This window comes from Oculina patagonica, chromosome 4, assembly GCF_052425735.1.
Source record: "Oculina patagonica isolate OP01 chromosome 4, crgOcupat, whole genome shotgun sequence".
NCBI classification, from domain to species: domain Eukaryota; kingdom Metazoa; phylum Cnidaria; class Anthozoa; order Scleractinia; family Oculinidae; genus Oculina; species Oculina patagonica.
The window spans coordinates 47,792,716-47,809,020 of NC_135761.1; the positions used below are offsets into that span (position 1 = coordinate 47,792,716).

Below are 16,305 nucleotides of genomic sequence, written 5' to 3' on the forward strand. Positions count from 1 at the left end.
CCATGTTTATCGAATATATGACACAGTTTTATCCATAGCCTCGTTTCCATGTTGGGGTTTTGACATCAGTTTTTAAAACACCTCTTAAAATGCCTCTGTGCAGGTTGCAAAGTTGGCAACATCAATTTTCTTGTTATTTTAGGTCCCCTGAACACAACTAAGCTAGTGGCTTGCTTTCTTCACAAATAGCCCACGGGAGTACACATGCTCCCAGACTAAAACGAGTTTAAATTTGTTTGAATGAATTTTACTGAGAAAAAATAGTTTCTATCAAAAACTCGCAACTTTTTAAAAACACGCGACTTTTTTCAAAACCCGCGACTTTTTCAAAACCCGCGACTTATTTAAAACCCGCGACACGCGACTTGAAACCCGCGACCCGCGACCCGCGACCCGCGACCATTAGGGAAACTCTATTTAAAATGAAAAGTAAATTGGTCTTACTATCGCCTTGACATTTTTTTAAATACAGGCACAGTGCTTGGGTCAAAGAGTTTTGACACGCATGGAGTTCCTTCTGCTGGTGTTAACTTGAGAGACTATCTGAACGCCATAAATGGAACGTAAGTGACAATGCTTAAATGTCATCTGTTGTATTTCTGTTGTTATTATAGTCAATTTTTTTCAAGCCTTCTCCGAGTTGTTATTTTTTACGAGTCACTTCAAAAATCGGGATTGAATAAGGGCGCAACAGAACAGTAAACGCCACTAGCGAGCAATTGGCAAAGGTTTTGATGTAAGAGGAAATAATTATATTATTAGGAGCATAATTTGCTAAGTCTTTATAAAATGTAACTCTTCCGTATTAACGAAATTGTCTGACTACAGGAAAATCGTTCTGGTCGCCATTCAAGACGCGGGGTCAACTTACGTGTCACCAGCTATAAATGCTCTCAAGAGACTGGGCGCAAAGGATCCTATTTTGAAAGATTTTCGAGGTTCATTCGCTCTTGTTGGTTACGCACAACCAAGCAAACCCTCTTGGATCGCACAAGAACAGCAGAAGAGATACGAAGGACCCAGTGAGATCTTATTGCGAATTCCACTCAAACAAAGCAGTCAACCACGTACGAATATTACTATATTTATATATAACTATAGTTGTACATGTGGTGGTGGTGTTTGTGGTAGTGGCAATGGCAATGGCGGTAGTTATATATAGTGGTAGTGGTAGTAGGGCAGCAGTAGTAGTAGGCTCGTGGATCTACAACAAACTTTGACAATGTTTGGACGGAATTTATCATCAATAACAGGAACGAGGCATTAAAAACTGATAAGTGTTCTTGGGGTGTTCTTGGAGTGCATATAGAAAACTGATGTCAATTTCTTTTGACAATAACAAAAGGCCAAAGCAAATTTTGAAACAATGGAAAGAAATGCGCGATTACGGCCGAAGAATCTAAATTTTGTCGCTGAATCATGGGCTCTTTAATTAAAAGGTGGTTAGAATACAGCCAGAAATACAAGAGATTATTCGATTTATTCAACGAATCTTTAATCCAGTGAAAAGTGTTCACAACATAATCCGCTAAAAAGCGGTTCAGCTTCTTAATTTCATTGACAGCACACATTCACGCTCACCGCCGATTTTCAGGGATGAATCCTCAATAAACATCCTCATCTTTCCTCAGGTTGCAATGGTTTCTTAAGTTTCAACCGATAAATAATAGATGATATTCTAATTGAAAACTACTAGTTTTCGGGTACAATTCTCGCCTCGTCTATACTATTATTGACAATGAAAATTAGTCAATCAGTGCGCGAGAATTCGCTCAGTTGTTGTAAAAAGATTGTTTGACGATAGAAGCATTATCGTTGTTGTTAAGATAAACAAGGTATTTCATGACTTTTTGGTTTTTTGTGATACTTAATTGTGTTGAAATCTTCCAGGCTCAGCTCTGCAAACAACGTTAGAGGCTTTGTTTATCTGTTAGTAGCGTTTACAAAACTGAAGATGATTTTTTTTGGTTGAGGAACTACCCTACGTTTTAAATCCTGTTCAGTGTACATCTTACTGTTGTAGCCTAAGATAGAAAATATTATTGTGTTAATAATCTGGAATGCAGTATCCGGGTAAGTCTACTAAGAACTGAAGTGTATGTTTTTGTATATTACAGAAGGCTTTTTCTTTTAAGTGATCAAGTGTTAAATTAAAAGTAATGTTTTCTGTTGAAGTTACATGGAGTTACCTAGATAGGTGTATTGTTGAACGAAATTAATTGGTTTGATGCCTATGCTAAAGTAGTCTCCCTCGCAGCCGTTTTTAGTGTCGTCACGCAACATTCCTCCCCACAAACGTTTGCTAAAGTTGGTTTTCACGGATTTCCTTGGACATTGATTTTTTAAAAAATCACTATCTTTGTTTTCTCAGGATTGATTTTTGACATCAATGATTCGCAATATGTTTAAACAGCTTTGTAAACCCTGCGTTGTGATTGCCTACCCAAGCGGGTAAGAGTGCCCTTTCTTGTCCGCTCAGAATTGTCCGCAATTTGTCGGAAAGTTTGTTGTTGTTATTGCCGCTGGCTCTGTTATGGTAGTAGTAGTAGTTGTGGAGGCAGTGGCAGTTGTGGCAGTTGTTGCTGTGGTGGTGGTCAGAGGCCGTGGCCGTGGATTAGCAATCAGTGGCAGTACCCTTTTCAGTTGCATGCAATAAGCAGCAGCTCATTTATCGTGTCTGTTTTTCCCTGCAGCCTCTTTACTGAACGTTGACCTCCGTAGTGAAGGCTGTGACGATCCAGAAAAGACTGGTGGGTGTGGTGTGGCTTTTATTAAAGTAAACAATCAAGACTACTCGCTTCACAAAAGAGGCTTTAACGTGGCTGTGTTTACCGAGCAAGGTATGTGATCTCGTTAACTTCAAAGTTAGCAAATGGTAAGTATTTTTGCCTAACAAATCCGAGTGGAATAACGTACTAGTCATCTCTGGTGACAAAATAAAGTGGGCGTAATGACCCGTAATAAATAGATTCGCGGGTCGTCGGATTTGGGTTTTAAAAGCTGATTGCGGACTTTTGCATTTAGATAAATTGAGCGGAATTTTGTGTCTCAAAAACAGTGGAACGCGGATTATTCCGAGAATTTTTGCCCGGATTCAGACCGTAGATACTTAGCGAGGTTCGGGATCATTACTCGGCGTTTATCTATTTTGTTTCTTTTTTCTCGTAAATGCGAGCTTCTGGATTCTGGAAATGTTTATGTTTACGCGAGTCAAAATGTGCAAGGCGTCCCTACCACGTAGCTTTGTTTATTTGGCTTTGATTTAAAACACAACGCAAAATCGTTCCTCAGTGCCTACTTGTTTCCTCATTTCTGTTCCCGATTAAATTCGTCAACTAGGGCCTTTAACCTTCATCGTTTATATCAATTTTCATTCCTGAGAAAGGAAGCCACGACTGAAGTAGACTGGAAACGAATGTGATAGTGGTGCAGCCGCGTTTTTTGGCGCGTAACTCTGAATTAATTGCGATACAAATTGAGATAATTTGTTTTTACGTCAACCAATCAGACGCGTGTATTTACTAGAGCAATATTATTAAGCAGGAAAATCTTTATTTTCATTTTGTCTAAACCTAAAATCTGTCTTGCAAGTGCGAGTGTATGATACTATATTTGATTTGAGTTTTATTAAAAGCTTGAACGGGTTTCCTTACTTATGTTATTCATCTTCAGTTCAATTCAAAACTTTGAAGCCAAGCGAAGGCCAATGGTACAAGTCCGCGCCTTTGAAGTTTTAAGCATATATAATTTAGGATATAAGATATCTTAAGATATCTAATTAATATCTATCATTCTATGATGTACTACTTATGCATTGGTTAGCTGCATTACAAACAAGTCCTGCTGTACTCCTGAATTGAAAATCACTCAAAAAAAGTTGACATACCTTAGTTTCTCGATTAAACGCCGGGTACAGAATAAACGCCGGGTCTTCAAGGTGGAGTTGAAAATAGGCCCATCAGTGATATGTTCGAGGTATATTTTAAAAGCTCTTGGTATGTTAGCGGAATACATATTTGTCAAAATTAATTCATAAAAACCTTGCTTAATGAACACCAGGTTCAAATTAACTGCAAGAATCAAATAAACGCCGGGCCAACCAGGCTAAGTTTGAAATAAACGCGACAATACGGTATTTTGGTCTGAAAACATATTGCCAATCTCTGACGGGTTCATTAATCTGGAAGGAAAAGATTTTTCGTTTTTCTTCTTGTTACTTTGCAGGATTATTCCTGGAATCCAGAGCGTTTGACACGCATGGTGTTTTGAAAGCCGGAGTAAGTTTAGCGAAATATCTCAACCGTATATATGGCAAGTAAGTACAGTCAAATTATTTTTGCAGAATTTAGTCAGTCAGTAAATAAGCAAGCAAGCAGGCAGGTAGGTAGGTAGGTAGATTAGTAGGTAAGTAATTAAGTAATAAGTTAATAATTAATTTATTTGTTCACGTAACACCCTTAACAGTAAAAGCGGAGCATTTTTCCAATAGACCATTTTACAGTTGTCTTCTCAGTGACCTGGCCTTTGAATGGAAGTGAGATTGGAGGTGACCTTGTTTTGATACAGGCCTCACTGCTTTTGTTGTGTAAATCATGTTGTTTTGATGCTAAATAGTTTGCATTTACATGATAAAGCAGGGAGGTTTGTATCAATGCAGGGTCACCCTCAGCCTCACTACTATTCAAAGGCCGGGTCACTTGGCAGGCAACTGTAAAATAGACTATTGGGGGGTGACTAGTAACTTAGATTAGTGGGCTTTAGAGACTCTTCTCTAAGTAAGCCTTTTTTTTTCGGAACGTTTGCGTTGCTAAAGCCCCACACCCCACCAGCTCCGGCTCCACGGTCCCGGCATAAGCTTATATACAATTAAACTCGTTCGAACGTGCACGTGATAAAAACCCTTCAATTAAAAGAATCTTAAAAGTCTGTTTAAAAGCAAAATAATGAGACGCGGAAAAAATCTGAAATGTAATTAAAAAAGATCTAAAATCTATAATGTACAATACGAAAAATTATAGTTTTCCTCGGGGGGTTGACATTTCGGAGACACCCTACAAGTTTTAATATTATTGTGTAGCCCTGGCACACACTACTAATTTTACCACATGTGGCCCAAGCACACCTGTTGAAGCAAATATATCTATATATTGATTGCATGGTTAGTGTGTACTTTTTGCTGTGATCCGTTTGAAAAAAATCAGGTTGAATGATTATCGAATTTTTAAAACGTACCAAAATGCATGTTAGACTGGATGTTGTCAATTCCATCTGCATTCAGTAATTTTCGTGCCTTACCTTTCAGACTAACCGAGTTATCAGTTTTAAGACGTAGGGTCCTTGAAGTTATGTATACATTTCTAAATCGATTCCTCTTTACCAGCCACTGATACTTACCGTGTAGTCGACATGACACTGAAAGTCAATGTATAACATGTTAAATACTCTAAAAAAGGAATGTGCAAATCATGTTTTAAAAACACTTTTTTACATAGTGACGGGAATCTAGATGTTTTACTTTATCTCTTTTCAGTAAAATCGTCCTCGTCGCGGAATGTGTCAGTAGTCGGTATGGCATTGCAAGTCAATACGACCTGCCTAAAATCTCTGGGTAATACGATTAATATGCATAGTATTAAAAACAGTTCAACAAACTGATGGGACTTTCATGTTTTATTATATCTCTTTTTAGCAAAATTGTGCTCGTCGCGGTACAAGACTCGGCAGCTCGATATGGCTCAGCCGCAATCGACGCACTAAAGAAACTGGGAGCTAGAGATCCAATACTGGCATTTCGCAGTTCATTTGCCCTGGTAAGTTTTGCGGGCTCAACGTTACCTTCGTGGGTGAGCCAAGTGCAAAACAAGCGCTACCAGGGACCAACTGTGTTGCAGGTTGCGATTAAAAGAGGTAATTATCTAGTTACTTGAAAGAGTGTTCAAAAATTCGCTTCCATTTTGTTCCATGTTATTGTTTGTGTTTTACACCTTTAGTTGTCCTTCCCTTTTGCTATTATTATTATTATTATTATTATTATTATTATTATTATTATTATTATTATTATTATTATTGTATAGGAAAAGGAAATTATATAGGAAAAGTTTAATTTCAAATTTCGATTCTCGCTTATACAAAGACATTGTACCTTTTTATATAGCTTGTTTAGTTCTTAATCTATTTTATCGGTGCTTGTACAGTATTTTTAATGATTGCGTGAAATAAATTTATTTTTTAATATTTAATTATTATTATTATTATTATTATTATTATTATTATTATTATTATTTTTGTTATTGTTATTTCCATTGTTATTGTTATTATAATTATTATCATTACTATTATTATTATTATTATTATTATTATTATTATTGTTATTACTATTATTATTATTGCAAAGATATTTTATTGACTTTTTAACGGCTGATTTTTAATTCTGTATCTTTTTATCGATGTGTGTACATTTTTAATGATTATTGTGAAATAAAGTTATTGTTGATTATATATATTTTTTTAAATTATTATTATTATTATTTTTATTATTATTATTATTATAAGCCTATCGAAAGGTTATACCCAGGTTTTTTTTAAGATACCCTATAAACAATGCGGTACCTGTTTTTTTACTTCTGCGTGGAGGTGATCTGTAAACCCGAGTTGTGACCAAAACATAATCGTTTTGTCGATTAAAGTCTCGTCAGTCAGTGATGATGGGGTTACATATTCTTCTTCGCTTCTTGTACGTAGTTTCCTTCCTGGATATTCACATTCGAAGCGAAGGTTGTAATGATACAGGGATGACTCCTGGTACATGTGGTATTGCTTACATCAGGGTGAATGGGATTGATTACTCTCTTCACGGCAGGGGACACAATGTGGTCACTGTGGACGCTACAACAGGTAAAATGGTGCTGTAAAGTAAAATAATTTTTTTATTATCTATCAGAAAAGCCATTTTATCAGCTTTCGGGCTCAAGATTCACATTAATTTTATTTCATGTTCATATCATATGAAATACTTGTCGGGTACAAATAAGGTGGAACAACAACAAAAAGGAGAGTTTTGAAATAGAGGCAAACATGAAAGGCTGTTAAGAATCTTAAAAGTCTTTAGAGGCTGTCTCCAACCGATTTTCGCAAACGATACAAATTAAATATGGTCGGCGCGATGTTCCGTGACTCCGTCAGTGGGTCAGTGGGTCAGTGGATCAGTGAAGTATGTTTGTTTGTCACACCAATCAGATTTCAGGTACTATCAGAACCAATCAAATTGCAGTTTATAAAGGCGAAGTAATCTGACGAAATTATGTGTCGCAGCGTGTCGCAGTTCGTTTTCGTTGAAAGATTAATTGGTGAGTTGTGAATTATCATGGATTTGAAACGTATTCGTAGTTTGCGAATCAAATTGTGAGCTTCGATACAAAGTTCCCAACTTCGACCCGAATTTATTAAATCCTTCTGTAGTTATTTTATCAAAAAGGGCTTTGCTACGCTAAACTGTTGGAAACAAATGTCATAAAAATAAAAAACGTTCAGCGACGTTAAAAAATGTTCAGCGAGCCGTAAACATGTTGTCTCGAACAAATTAGTCTTCCCTGTCGCGTCGCGTCGGCTTCGATTAAAATCAATTTTACATATGAGTAAACCATCCAGTTTCATCCGGTTTTCAAACGCAGAAGACTTGAAATTGAAGACAGTGAAGATTATGCCTCACAGAAATCGTTAAATATGTGTTTTCATACAAAAAAAATAAAATTTGACCAAATTTCTACATGTATGAAATTTATTTATCGGCCAATCACTTGCGTGATCGCTGATGCGAAACGTTGTCTTGCACTTCAAGCTACTTTCCTTGACAAGTTCTAAAATCTTGGAGTTCAAAATTGCCATGACTTTCGAGCAACATGTCTTGTTTCTCCTCAACTACCAAACTTGGAAAGTTTAGTCGGGCCGAAGTCGGGAAATTTGTATCGATGTTTGCAATTTGATTCGCAAACTCGCACCGTAATTGGCAACTTCATAACAAAGTTTCCAATTTCCCAACAAACTTCGCAAAGCGGGCGGCCAAAGTAAACTCAAATCAACTGTAAAACATTTCGTTCAAACATTTAATGAACCGGTACAAGTAACTTAACTGTTAAAAGCAACTACGATCGATAGTAAAAACCGAAAAGGAGCGTGCCATTTCGTGACAACTTGATAACTCAATTAGTTCTTGTTTGTTGAATAGAATTTACGTTGTAAATGAACGAAAATCTTTGTTGAACAGTTTTGACAGGGAACAAATACTCCAGGCGTACTGCGCTTTAAAGAACTTTTGCGAAGAGAGTGGTTTTTTTAGTTGATTCGTTTATTACTTCGTTTATTATAGTACTTTTCGTTCAATGTCTATATGGAGACGTGGCTTTTTCAAGAAAAACAAAGGTTATCGTGTTACGTTCGTTTAAAAACAACGGTATCATGTTACAGTGTTTGGCAAAAAGCCAAAAGTATTCCGTAAGTAACAAACAAAAGTAACCTGTTACGGTTGCTACAAAGCTAGCAACAAAATAACCGCTTTAAACAGAATAAGAACGTGCCATTTTGTGACATTTTGACAATTGAATTAGTTTTGTTTTTTAATCAAATGATGAAAATTTCCGTATTAAATAAAACAGTTCTGATGTATCAAAATGCATGTAAAAATGTGCAAAAAAGTGACTCCGTGGGGCGCCATACACAAATACCTCAACCCAAGGCATAAACCATCCCAACAGGACAATCACCCAGTTTCACCCCAAGCCACCCCATAAATTTAAAAAATAACTACTGCACGCTTAGCGTGCCTATGTTTTTTGAGACGTTGCGGGGCTGCAACGGGAAAATATTCAATGCCTTCTATTCAAGGGGCAAAATATTCAGTGGCTCCTAACGCAGCAAGAAAATCATTTAGTCTTGCCCCAGTAAAGTACTTTAAAAAGCAAAATTTTTTTGTCATGAATTTAGGTGGGTAGTTTTCAGAGAGACAGCCTCTTAAGGTTATTTGTAATCAGCTATTATTAAGATTGAAAAGTACTTTTCATTTGGATACAGGAGCAGTGCTTGGGTCACAAAGGTTTGACACGCATGGAGATAATTCCAGTGGTGTTAAATTGAGAGACTACCTGGACGCCATTAATGGAACGTATGTGCCAATGCTGAAACGTCATAGACCCTATGAAAAAATGACTGCCATTGAATTCTGCTTTTTGGTCAAGTTTCTTTAAACGCTGATTGTAACGCTTGAAATAATATGGCATTACATGCTACCCTAAAAAGTTTCAGTTATTTTGGTTTAAAGTCGACTGAAAATTTGTGAATCATTTTTTAAATTAAAGAGATGTGTATGGAAATAATCAGCCTGGCCTACCTAGCCTCGCTTTATGTTTCGGATCATATAAATATCCCTGTAACTTATTGTCTTAAAACTTTATACACTGATTTGCTTTGATGTCATCTTTAAGGTAAAGTAATTTAATTCTGTTGACAAATTATTCTTCTGGGAGCCAAAACTCATGGCAGCCATACTTGCATATAGTCTATTTCCGTTGCTATATTTTTTTAATTTACTTCAACGCTTCTGGCGAGCAACTGGAAAGAGAAATGTCTTGATAAATATAACTCTCTCTAATTGCAGGAAAATCGTTCTAGTGGCCATTCAAGACTCGGGGTCAACTTACGTGTCACCAGCTATAAATGCTCTCAAGAGACTGGGCGCGAAGGATCCTATTCTGAAAGATTTTCGAGGTTCATTTGCTCTTGTTGGTTACGCACAACCAAGCAAGCCCTCTTGGACCGCACAAGAACAGCAAAAGAGATACGAGGGACCCAGTGAGATCTTTTTGCGAATTCCACTCAAACAAAGTAGTCAACCACGTAAGAATATTATAACTTTTTCAGCTGCAGAAACAGTTTAACGAGAAGCAGAACCACTAGCAGTAGTAACAGTGGCAACTGAAGAAATTAATGATAGTTGCAGTAGCAGTGGTAGAAACCGTGACAGTGACAGCGGCAGTAGCAGTGGTGGTAACAGTAGTTGAAGTAACAGTGGCAGTAACAGTAACAGTAGCAGTGGCAGTAAGAGTAGCAGTAGCAGTAGTAGTAATAGTAGCAGTGGCGGTAACAGTAGCAGTGGCAGTAACAGTAGCAGCAGCAGTAACAGTAACAGTAGCAGTAGCTATAACAGTAACAGTAGCAGTGACAGTAGCAGTAGCAGTAGCAGTAGCAGTAGCAGTAGCAGTAGCAGTAGCAGTAGCAGTAGCAGTAGCAGTAGCAGTAGCAGTAGCAGTGGCAGCAGCAGTAGCAGTAGCAGTGGCAGTAGCAGTGGTAGTAGCAGTGGCAGTGGCAGTGGTAGTAGTAGTAGCAGTGGCAGTGGCGGTGGCGGTGGTAGTGGCAGTGGCAGTGGTAGTAGCAGTGGTAGTGGCAGTGGCAGCAGCGGTGGCAGTGGCAGTGGCAGTGGCGGCAGCGGTGGCGGTGGCAGTGGCAGTGGTAGTAGTGGTGGCAGTGGCAGTGGCAGTGGCAGTGGCAGTGGCAGTGGTAGTAGCAGTGGCAGTGGCAGTGGTAGTAGTAGTAGTAGCGGTGGCAGTGGCAGTGGTAGTGGTAGTAGCAGTGGCAGTGGCAGTGGCAGTAGTAGTAGCAGTAGCAGTAGTAGTAGTAGTAGTAGCAGTAGCAGTAGCAGTAGTAGTAGTAGCAGTAGTAGTAGCAGTAGCAGTAGCAGTAGCAGTGGCAGCAGCAGTAGCAGTAGCAGTAGCAGTAGCAGTAGCAGTAGCAGTAGCAGTAGCAGTAGTAGTAATAGTAGCAGTGGCGGTAACAGTAGCAGTGGCAGTAACAGTAGCAGCAGCAGTAACAGTAACAGTAGCAGTAGCTATAACAGTAACAGTAGCAGTGACAGTAGCAGTAGCAGTAGCAGTAACAGTAGCAGTAGCAGTAGTAGTAATAGTAGCAGTGGCGGTAATAGTAGCAGTGGCAGTAACAGTAGCAGCAGCAGTAACAGTAACAGTAGCAGTGACAGTAGCAGTAGCAGCAGCAGTAGCAGTAGTAGTGGCATTAGTAGTAGTAGTAGTAGTAGTAGTAGTAGTAGTAGTAGTAGTAGTAGTAGTAGTAGTAGTAGTAGTAGTAGTAGTAGTAGTAGTAGTAGTAGTAGTAGTAGTAGTAGTAGTAGTAGTAGTAGTAGTAGTAGTAGTAGTAGTGGCAGTGGCAATAAGGGTGGCAGTAGCAGTGTCAGTAGAGTGGCAGTAGCAGTAGCAGTCGCAGTGTTAGTGGTAGTATCATTTGCAGTTGTAGTAGTAGCGTGTTAAAACAGCAGCTCATTTATCGTGTCTATGTTTCCCTTTCAGCCTCTTTAATGAACGTTGACCTCCGTAGTGAAGGCTGTGACGATCCAGGGAAGACTGCTGGGTGCGGTATGGCTTTCATTAAAGTCAACAATCAAGATTACTCGCTTCACAAAAGGGGCTTTAACGTGGCCGTATTTTCCGAGCAAGGTGTGTTATCTCGTTAACTTCAGAAGTGAGTAATTGGTTCGTAATCTTTGCCTTAAAAATCCAAGAAGACAAGACAAAATGAAGTATACCTGCTCAGCTTTGGTTACAAAAAACACATTTTCTTAAATTGAACTATATAAGTGAAAAAAATTTGCGTTTATAGAAGAAATTGCTCGCATCTGAGCGACACTTTTTTAAATAAAAAAATGGAAAATTAAAGAAATTGGGCTTATTAAAAGCTACCAATCTCTGCCTGTTCTTTATTAATCGTAATAGAAACTTTTTATATCCGGTTTTCTCCTTGTGACTTTTGCAGGTCTATTCCTGCAGGCCAGAGCTTTCGACACCTATGGTGTGATGAAAGCTGGAGAAAGTTTAGCACACTTTCTTAATGGTACAACTGGCAGGTAAGAACAGTCAAACCGCTTTAAAGGGGCAACGACACGGTTTTACCAGATTGTTGAACAGCCAAAATTCATACTTGTGTCGCAGGAATCCTAAAAATAATAATCCATTTTTAGTCTCCCACGGACGCTTTTTCTCTCTCCCTAAGCCTCTCCCGAGTTTGAATCTGAGATGGCAGTTGTCCGATACAAATGCGCTCACGCAAATCCTGTAATACTGAATGAGTAGTCGGTATGGCATTGCAAGTCAACTACGACCTGCCTAAAATCTCTGGGTAATACAATTAATAGGCATAGTATTGAAAACAGTTCAACAAACTGATGGGACTTTCATGTTTTATTATATTATATCTCTTTTTTTTAGCAAAATTGTGCTTGTCGCGGTTCAAGACTCGGCAGATACATTTGGCTTAGACGCAATCGGTGCGCTAAAGAGACTGGGAGCTAAAGAGCCAATCATACTGGAATTTCGCAGTTCATTTTCCCTGGCAGGATTCGCGGGCTCACCGTTACCTTCTTGGGTGAGCCAAGTGCAAAACAAGCGCTACAAAGGACCGAGTGTGCTGCTGGTCACGATCAAAGGAGGTAACATTAAAGACCGTTTTTAAGATTCCTTTTTATTTTTCCAGGTCTTTGTGCATTATTTAACTGCTCTTCTGACTCAGCGCTGTTTGCTTTGCGGAGAATGAACTAATATTTAAACATATCCTCCACTGATAACTCGCCGCAGTCTAGAAATTTTTTAAAGATTTTTAACCCTTTCGTGTATCAATTAGTTTAGATGTAGCTAGATTTCCCGCCTGAAGAAAAGGATCCTTAAAGGAACTTAAATAAGCAGTAAATATTCAGAAGTTGAGCCAATGTTAATGTCAAGATTGCTGGGTTTCCGTTTCGCCAAAACGTGGCGATGTACAGTACAAATTTATTTTCAAATGAGACACAGCTCAAAACAGTTAAGAAAGGCAGCAGAATACCTTAGATGTTCTAATAAAAATAAAAGGAGCCAGGCTGTTTACAACTGAGACCAATTTAGAGCCGGATTAAGAAATACGGGCTTTAAACATATTGTTAGAATATTTCAAGATACTCCATTTGCTACCTAGCTATTCTAGCTTTGAAGTGATTTAGATATATAACTTCTGTAGTCTTTCTTGTTATCCGTATGTAGCCGCTTTAATAGTTGGCGAGGAGCGAATCGGCTAAAATCTCGAGCTCGCAGTCTAATTGTTAAATATAATAATATTGTAACCTTTGTATAACCACTATAATCAAGATGGTATATCTAATTTTATTTCAGGGCGTTAAAGAATAGTTACAGCCTCCACTTCATGGCAGTGAAAACAGGTCCTTACTGAAGATGACATTAGAAGTGATACATGGTTTTACAGTTTCTTTTTCTCATAAGTTGAAGATCCTGTAACCATTTCAGATTGAAATAAAATCAAATGTGTTGGGTAAAATATATGTGGTCTCTTTACTGACGTACTCATCGATAAACTATTTTCAAATACGGGCCAAAGTGGCGGACTAGATGATGTTTATTTAGAGCATAAAACGATTGCTAGCGCTCATAATAAATTCTGCGAATTCGGATACAGAGTGGAAACATTTTTTTTTTACGAAAACCACGGTAAGGTAGCACACAAACTAACATTGCTTTAATTCAGAAAGCTAAATAAGTATCTACCATATTTGTGCAGATTTTTGATTAAATACACTAGAATGATTTTTTTACCTTTCTTAAAGCACTGACAAATTTGACTGACCTTTTCTTCCCACTTCCATCTTATATTCTAAAAATGATTAATTATTCATGAACGGAAAAGACTATTAAAATTGGCTTAGTAAATCATTTTAATGAGTTTGGATATCCACTGAAATCCCAAGTAAAAACAGCACTTCTTTTGTATCACAAAAGTCATATCCAAACCACTTGCTGTTTTCATCTTTTTCTTCACCGGATAAATACATTCGCGCATCAAAACAAAATAAATTACCCAAAAACGGCTCTTTTTTTCCGTTTTTTTTTCCTTTTCTTTTTTTTTTCTTCTCTCCCCCGCGGGGGGGCGGCGGGAAAAAAATTGTTGGTGCAACGTAATTATATCGGTAAATAATTACGAGGGCGTATAGATTTAAAACATACGAATACGTTTTGAAGAAATATTTCGGAATGAGAATGAGTCGTAAAGAATAAATCATCAAATAATCAAATTTAAATTTCTACATGTGCTATTTTTTGTTAAGAGATATCAAAAACTTCTCAAAAACTACTCAATCTTCACTCTGCCAGCGGCCTCATCCTTTCATTATTTTCTCGATGTTTGAGTGGGCTTGTCAGGCGCGTAGGGGGGGGGGGGGGGGGGGGGTTTGTTTATTTTTTTTTTTTTGGGTTCCCCCCCCCCCCCCCGCTTGTAACACCCGTAGTCGCGTCGTGCCACACAAACCAGATTTAAGCACCAGCAGTTCTTTGGCAACTGCGTTCTTCGTTCTTCGTCAACCATAGAACGAGGGTAAATAATATTCTCAACCCTGAGAATTTCATAGAAATTCAGTGAAAAAATTATCCTGGTTGTAACAATTTATAATTAAAACAAAACAAGAGCAAGTTTAAAGTATCGACCTAGGGAATTAAGATAATACACTTTTGCTTTCTGAAACATACAGGACTAATAGGCTAACTGATTTACTCTCCTCGGACATCAGCAGTGGAAACCAAGCCAACCAACCTCGTCCCAAGGTTCCTATTTGCTTGTCAAAGGCGGACGGGAGAAAAGAAACTCTTCACCGGACGAGCCGCGAATTTGAAAATTGTCGCAGAGAGCGAGACTGAGACTATTAACACGAGAAAAAATAAATAAAGTGTGGATTTAACGAATGCTTCAAAATTATGTTCAGAACAATTGCAAGTCGCTTCCAAGATCCAAAATGCTTAGGTTTAAATGTCGCCATTAAATGAGCTGAGAAAAACGCTAAGTGCAAACGGAAGACAAAACAGTAAATAATTTTATCAGAAAAAAAAATAAATGAAAAATTTTATGTTGAAAAGCAAGCGCAATACTGTGGAATCTTGATATCTCGATATCTCGAACCTCCAAGGGAAATGAAAGTTGGTTTGAGAATTCGGCCAGGGAAAAAAATTGAAGTGTTTGACTGAGCAAAGGTTGATTTCCACGGACGCGTAATTTTTACGTGCGTTTACTTGCGTGATAAAATTTTAGGACAATGCATGAACGTCCTGCGTACACGTTTACGCATGTCGCTCATACATTGTCTCTAAATGTTCACGGCAAGCACGTTTAACACGCAAGTAAAAAAATTACACGTCAGTGGAAATCAAACCTTTAAATGTAAGCAAATCCAAGTAAAATGACTTTATTTCGACATCAATGGCTCGAGAAACCGGGATTCCAGTGAAATCGACGGTTTCCCTAAAAGGGGAACAATGCCACTGTATTAATAACTATTTTAGGGTTTTAAAAGATAAGAGAATCTTTGTGAGGAAAAATGTTCAAGAAAGGTAATAACAATCGGAAGGTAAAAGGCTAGTGGATTCTATTTGCTTTGATATGACAACTGCATTAATCACACACAACTTATAAACATTATCGCAGTTGGCTTAGGTGAAGCTATTATGTATGTAGACTAAAAACTAGACAATTAACATCTCATTTGCTCTTCTTAAAACAATACAAGGTTGACAACAATAAACAGAGGATAATGGACCACTTAGAGTCTTTCGTTTTTGATGTGTCAAATAGACACATCAATCACCATCCAGACAACAAACATTCCTGTTTAAAAGAACGTAACAATTATTCAGTCCTACAAATAGATTTTCTTGACACAAACAAGTAATAAAAACATTTTGTGACTCCTTGAAGGCGAAAGAACCATTATAAAGCAAAGAACAATCATATTATCGCTCTCAAAGGCAATGACATGCTAACGTGCTGATTCACATGCAATCACAAAAAAGGGACAGGTTGTAAACACATACAGCTGAATAATATTTAATGTCTGGGAAGTTGGACAAGATACGTCGTTTGACATATACTAATATTAATTCTTTTAAAAAGATTGTATCATTGTTCGATGATGGTCCAGTTGAAAACAGCTAAAATAGTTTTCTTTACGTAACAAAATATTGTACTTTGTGAATAAAGACTTTTGGGTTTATTACTACAGACGGTATGGTGTCAGATAAATAAACACAGTCTGATATCAAATTTGCCTTTTAAAAGCAATCATACAGTTTGAATTTAGGTTTATAGACACAAGCTCCATGTTCACATATCTGTCAAAAAGAATTTCTGACATTTTAATGTGTTGTTCAAGTTATGACAATAGAGGAAAGCTCTTATCGTAATTTTTACTCTCATTCGATTTTCTGCACACACTTTATATTT

General features: G+C 37.7%; 2 protein-coding genes across 3 annotated transcripts in view; both read left to right on the forward strand.

Annotated features, from left to right (window-relative positions):
- LOC144652511 (uncharacterized) overlaps positions 1–16,305 on the forward strand; it is a 78,650-nt gene that overhangs the window by 6,462 nt on the left and 55,883 nt on the right. The window contains exons 3-10 of one of the 2 annotated variants that reach the window (XM_078512534.1): positions 473–563; positions 829–1,067; positions 2,694–2,840; positions 4,225–4,315; positions 5,690–5,907; positions 6,742–6,894; positions 9,067–9,157; positions 9,650–9,888. In XM_078512534.1, the coding sequence (XP_078368660.1) occupies positions 473–563; positions 829–1,067; positions 2,694–2,840; positions 4,225–4,315; positions 5,690–5,907; positions 6,742–6,894; positions 9,067–9,157; positions 9,650–9,888 (1,269 nt within the window). The remainder of the gene's footprint in view (positions 1–472; positions 564–828; positions 1,068–2,693; positions 2,841–4,224; positions 4,316–5,689; positions 5,908–6,741; positions 6,895–9,066; positions 9,158–9,649; positions 9,889–16,305) is intronic. The other variant, XM_078512535.1, reaches the window with a different exon arrangement.
- Positions 11,160–13,359, forward strand: LOC144652650 (protein FAM3B-like). The gene is made up of 4 exons (XM_078512728.1): positions 11,160–11,495; positions 11,812–11,902; positions 12,264–12,484; positions 13,197–13,359. The coding sequence occupies exons 1-4, from the start codon at positions 11,357–11,359 to the stop codon at positions 13,202–13,204; spliced, it is 459 nt and encodes a 152-aa protein (XP_078368854.1). The 5' UTR covers positions 11,160–11,356; the 3' UTR covers positions 13,205–13,359.